The 6,000-nt window shown below is 43.7% G+C and overlaps 1 protein-coding gene across 1 annotated transcript in view; it reads left to right on the plus strand.

Moving 5' to 3' along the window:
* The window catches only part of ARSB (arylsulfatase B), a 311,266-nt gene extending 306,050 nt beyond the window's left edge, over nt 1-5,216 (plus strand). Inside the window, exon 8 of the mRNA XM_069223318.1 lies at nt 4,803-5,216. Within this exon, the coding sequence (XP_069079419.1) occupies nt 4,803-5,068 (266 nt within the window). The 3' untranslated portion in view covers nt 5,069-5,216. The remainder of the gene's footprint in view (nt 1-4,802) is intronic.
* Nucleotides 5,217-6,000: the final 784 nt, after the last annotated feature.

Below are 6,000 nucleotides of genomic sequence, written 5' to 3' on the forward strand. Positions count from 1 at the left end.
CCCTCATGACATCTTTGATAATATCAATGAAATATTTGCAGTAATATTTTTGATGAAAAAACTGTGCATGGCGGGGGCACGAGTTACAGTTACGTTAGGGCTCGAGTTATAGTTACTTGAGATAACTAACTATAACAAGTGAATTTCTATGGTTTTGTGCATTTGAAATGTGAGCCTAATTATAACGTCCTAGTAACCTTTGTTTTTTTAAGTGAATATATATGTGTGCATGTGTGTATTTTATCTACTGGCCGTCGTCACTAAGTAGTTATATTTAGGACCTTGTTTCCATAGAAAAAGGGTTTTTTGACTTGCCTATATCTTTGGCACCGTTTGACGAATCTTCATGAAAATTTCCAAAAAAAATGCCCCAGTAATTCTTGTTGCACATGGAAAGTTTTGGGATGATCCATCAAGAGGGGGCCAAGAAAAATGGGGGGAATAAAAACGTATGTTTCCCATGTTCATTCCCATAGGACCTTTGAATATGACTACAGCCCGAACCACTGGACGGAATTACACCAACCAGCTTTCGGTACACAGATTACGCTTTCGCTTATTTGGTGTAAATCCATTTAGGAGAAATTACATGGAAAATACATTTGTATATCTAGGGTCGTGGATTCTCCCCGACAACTTCGCAAATAATGACGAACTTGTGCAGGGAAATGCATAGCTCTGATTGGCTGCCAAGACTTCAACCAGGAAGTGTTGGCAGCCATCTTCGGACTCTGCTTCAGCTGAGTCTCAACAAAAATGCAAAAAAAAAAAGGAAAAGGGGCTAGAGTAGGAACATTCTACCCCTTAGCTCTGTGTTGGGGTCCCAGAGGGATTCTTTTTTAAATAACTTTGCTGCAAATTCGCAGAGAATCCACTGCAATTTTTTTTTTAAGTGCAAGCTCCTGTGCTTATGTTTTTTTAAAGCCCCTGGCTGGGCCAAGTCCCGAGTGCATGTAAAAATAATTAGGGGGTGGTGCCTTCGGCCCCCATGCTGGACTTATTGTTAGCTGAGGGTCTGCCATTTTTGTGGGGCTTTAATGAAAGTAATGCAGGAGGGCCTGTGGCCCCCCATGCAGCCTCAGGGACCGCCATCTCCCCATGGCTCAAATGTAATGTAATGTGGGGGGCTGCACAGCGCCCCTGCAGCGCAGAAGACTGCCACCTCCCCAGGGCCTTAATGAAATGTAAAGCAGGAGGTCCTCACGGCCCCCCGCAGCCCCGGTGACCACCACCTCCCCGTGACTCAAATTAAAGGTAATGTGAGGGGCCGCACAGTGCCCCTGCAGCCATCTCCCCGTGGCTCCACCTCCCGTGGCTCAAATATAATATAATGTGGGGGGCTGCACAGCGCCCCTGCAGCCCCGGGGACTGCCACCTCCCCAGGGCCTTAATGAAATGTAATGCACGGGGTCCTCACGCCCCCGTCCCATAGCCTTGGAGGACCACCACCTCCCCAGAGCTCTAATGTATGGAATATGGTGGGGGCTCGTGACCCCTCCCTCTCAGGGACTGCCACCTCCCCGGTGCAATAATAGCAAGAATGAAAGGCGGTTGGTTGCGGATCACGAGCCCTGGGGACCACCACCTCCCTGGGGGCAAATAGAATGGTGGAGGGGGCCGCACGGTGCCTCTTGAGGAGCCACTGATGGCCCTGGGGACCGCCACCACCAGGGCCGGCTCCTGCTATGTCCTGGGGTGCCCACCCCCGGGACATAGCTATTTGCTTTTGCTTGGTAGGAGCTTTAACAACTACCACTAAGCAAAAGCAAGCAAAATCCGCTTTCTGACAGCAGGAGCTGTCAAACATCTCCCACTGGCAGAAAGCGGTGTTTTCATCTGTTTCCCTGCACGCAAATATGTGTGCAGGGAAACAGATGAAAACATTGCTCCCCCATACAGGGAGCTGCTATTTAAAGCAGCTCCCTGCTTGTGAAAGCAATGCCAGCTCCCACAGGATGTGGGGAGCTGACTAGGACCGCGGGGGGCTTCATGCTCCTCCCTCGGTCCTGTCACTCTGTCTCTCTCGCTCTTCCATCCTCCGGATGGAAGAGCGAGAGAGATTGCCATTGCACTGGTACCTAGATGCAATTAATTCAGAGAGTCAGACTAGCAACATGTTTGGTACGAATGTTATGGATGCGGAGCAGAACATAGTCACTTCTGGCCCAATGGTCAAGGTCTTCTGCTGTCACTCACTAGGCTGAAGGTTCAAATCCTAGTATCACTTGGCAGTGTGCTTGTTTATTTACAACTGTTTTGAATGTTAAACCTTCCTAGTGATGGAACATTCACATTCATTTCCAATCACATGCTTGGGTTTACTGTCATAGGTATGTCTGGAAGCTTCACAGTAAGGAGTCACCTATGGCTTAAAGGTTAAGGTCACAGACCCTGACACATAAAGTTGAGAGTTCTACTCCAGGTGTGCCTTTTCATTTTTTAATATCTTTAAAACTCCAAATGTTTAAGGTTCGTACTGAGAGGAGATCTCACTCTTTTTAATTGACAAATACATTTTTATTTTTAATTTGTGCAGAAATATCTCATTCTAAGTATATCATTCATCAAAGCCTAAAAATCTCTACCTCTCTCCCTCTCACTTTTTCTCTTCCCCTCTCTTTTAATCTTTCTCCCACTCAGACACCCACTCAGACCCTTTCGCACCCACTCACAGATCCACTCAGGCATTTACACACCCACTCACTCACAGACCCTTGTGCACCCACTTACAGCTGCACTCAGAATCTCACGCACCCACTCATTGACCCACTAAGATTCTCACGCACCCACTCACAGACCCACTAAGACAATGACTCGTCCACTCTCACTCCCAGACACTCTCACACCCAGATTCACCCTGTCACAACTATTCTTACATCCAGAGAGACAGGCCGCAGCCAACTCATGCTGCGCACAGCCTTTGGGCGTGCCCAGTGTGGGGTTGGGTGGTTAGGGGAGCTGGCTGCAGCATCTGGCCGCAGGCCAGGCACTGCGGCCAACCCCCACTGTGCACTGCCTACAGCCAGCCGCCGCCACACATGGCCAGAGGGCGTCCACAGTAGTGGTGTGATTAACGTCTAGTAATGAAAATTACATTAAAAAAAAAACCATGGAAATTCACATAAAAAAAGCAAAGGTTACAGGTACGTTATAGATAGGCTCACATTTTAAACATACAAAACCATTGAAATCAACCCGTTATAGTTAGAGTTGTCTCAAGTAACTATAACTCGTGCCCTAGGGTAACTATAACTCACGCCCTTGCCATCCACTGCTAATTACCCCAGAAAGTATGGCATTCGTGACATCTTTGATAACATCATTGATAATATCAATGTAATATTTGCAGTGAAATTTTTGAAGAAAAAGATGCGCATGGAGGGGGTGTGAGTTATAGTTACTTGAGATAACTCTGACTATAACAGATGAATTTCTATGGCTTTGTATGTTGAAAATGTGAGCCTAATTATAACATCCCTGTAAACATTGTTTTTTTATATGAATATATATATAAATATATATATATATATATATATATATATATATATATATATATATATATATATATATATATACATATATATGCATGGATTTCACTTAACTTATGTATACTTACCTGGCACTGTAAATGCATGGGTGGTAAAGACTTGCATTGTAAAGGCAATGCACGGAAAAGGCATTGCATGGTAAAGGCATGCATTGTTTATATACATCCACGTAGAGCACTAGTAAATGCTTGAGGGATGGAATTTTATGATCGGTGTAGTGGCATATGATGGTGGGTGTATGGTGCTGACTGTGTGGGTATACAATGGTGGGTGTTTGGATGTACAATGTTAGGTGTGTTGGTGTCTGATTTTGACTGTGTGGGTTTATGATGATAAATGTTTGGGTGTTTGATTTTGAGAGCATGTATTTATGTTGATGGGTGCTGGTGTAAGACTGCTGTAGACAGTATATTGAATACAAAAATATTGTGAAGGTAAGGTAAGCTCGGCATGCTGTCCTGTTGCCCGTCTTTGCAATTGCACGTTTTTTTCCCTTAAGGAAAACATTTTTCCTCTTGAAGAAAATGCTTTCATAAAATACCCAACCAAATCTGAGATTGATGCGCTCCCCTTCTCATCCTGGAAGGAGAATTACACCATCCACTGGATTGCATAAATGTCTTACATTTTCCATGGTGGAAAGGAGTTGGATTGGAATTTGAAAATTCCCATTAATATACGCTTGTGGGCGCACATACATACAAGACAGCCTATAGCTTGTAATGCCCACTTCCTATCCTCTGCATAGGATTTGCTACTGCGGATTTCTCTGCACTTTTGGCAGAGTAATGTTAAATAGTAAATTAATGTACACTTTCCAAGAATTCTTTCATAAATTGCTTGCACTCCTAAATGTCAGTTTTCACTTTTCTGCTGTATACCAATGAATGTTGTGAAGGATGCCTGCAAATGTGGCACAGTTGAGAACCACATCTGAGACCCATCTTGAAATAAGAACATTTTGCAAAGGCATCAGTTTGTTACATAGCTGAATTCAATCGAACAAGTATGTCAACTAAAGAAGAATGGTAATTACTGGTAACACAGCGCAGAACCAGAGTTTTGAAATGGTACACCCGCATGTCTGGACAACAGTCTGCATTTCTCCCTACATTTCTCAGTATCTGTCGAAGGTGAAGGTTTTGCATGTTTTGCACCACGTGCGCATCCATGGGTGGAAACTGTTTTCTAGACAATAGCCCTGGCAACTGTTCGGAACTAATGTTATACTCCTTGTTTTCAAATCCGCTCTAGGTTGTGATCACTGGATTCCGCCGCCTTCTTTCTATAACTATTCTACACCGTGGTCACCTGATGCACCAACAAAAAAGTTATGGCTTTTTGATATCCTTCAGGATCCCCAGGAGAGGAATGATTTATCAGACAAATACCCCGGTGTGGTTAAGAAGCTGCTTTCCCGACTTCATCACTACGATCAACATTCAGTGCCTATTTATTATCCCGATGATGATCCCCGCTGTGATCCAAGAGCCGCCGGAGCCTGGGGACCCTGGGAGTAGACCACTGCACTTCGACTTGAAACCAAAATATAAACGTGTTAGGAGTGTGGTTTTATAGTTGTCTCCGATGCTGCTTTGAATCACCCGTTCTTGTTTATGTGATTGTCCGTCTTCTCATTTCTTATTAAAGGATGTAAATAGTTCTGTAGAGGTTGTCATGTTGCTCTTTCTGTGCTTTTACAAATGTTTACCAGGTAACGGAAGCACATAGTTGGTTTTAAGATTAAACAGTGATGTTCGAGGCTGCCAGTAGTGCACTCTATACAAACCTTGCTGTTCCCCCAGCTCTACATTGAGCAGAAGAATCTGCTGTTTTTGATGGATCCCCCACATCCACCAAATGCTAAATTATCCGATAAATGAGTAAGAGGATCACTTCAATACACATGTACGTGAACGTAAAATAACCGCATACATCATGAACTCCCTCAGTTACAGAGTGGGACATTGCCTCGATGGTGCTGGTAACAATTTACACCATGTAAGGGTCACTTCAAGTCTTATTTTCTTAATGTGTCAATATGTGATTCTCTCTCTTTTTTGGTTTCCACTTTTGCCGAGCCTGTTTCGTAGCAAAACCTAGTAGAACCTAATGGAGCTGTGCAAATCGAGATCCCCTAGATATCAGTATTGTAATGTATCCTAATAGTGACCTAGTAATATGGGTTACAACTATCAAGTAATATTTTGGTTAGTCGTTGCATAGCCTCTTTAGTATGCCACCTAAATGAAATTCCTGAAAATTCTCTACCATCTTATGAATGGCTTCTTCAGAGCCAACAAGCTTGTGTCCAATATCTAATCCCCTTTCTTGAAGAAGGCACATTTATTAACATTGCAATTTCAAGCTTATATTCACACCAGTCATCTTTGGATAGCGATGACTTTGCTCCACACCTGTGATTCATTGTTTGCTGTAGACCAGTATTATT

The sequence above is a fragment of the Pleurodeles waltl genome, chromosome 1_1, assembly GCF_031143425.1.
Source record: "Pleurodeles waltl isolate 20211129_DDA chromosome 1_1, aPleWal1.hap1.20221129, whole genome shotgun sequence".
Lineage (NCBI taxonomy): Eukaryota > Metazoa > Chordata > Amphibia > Caudata > Salamandridae > Pleurodeles > Pleurodeles waltl.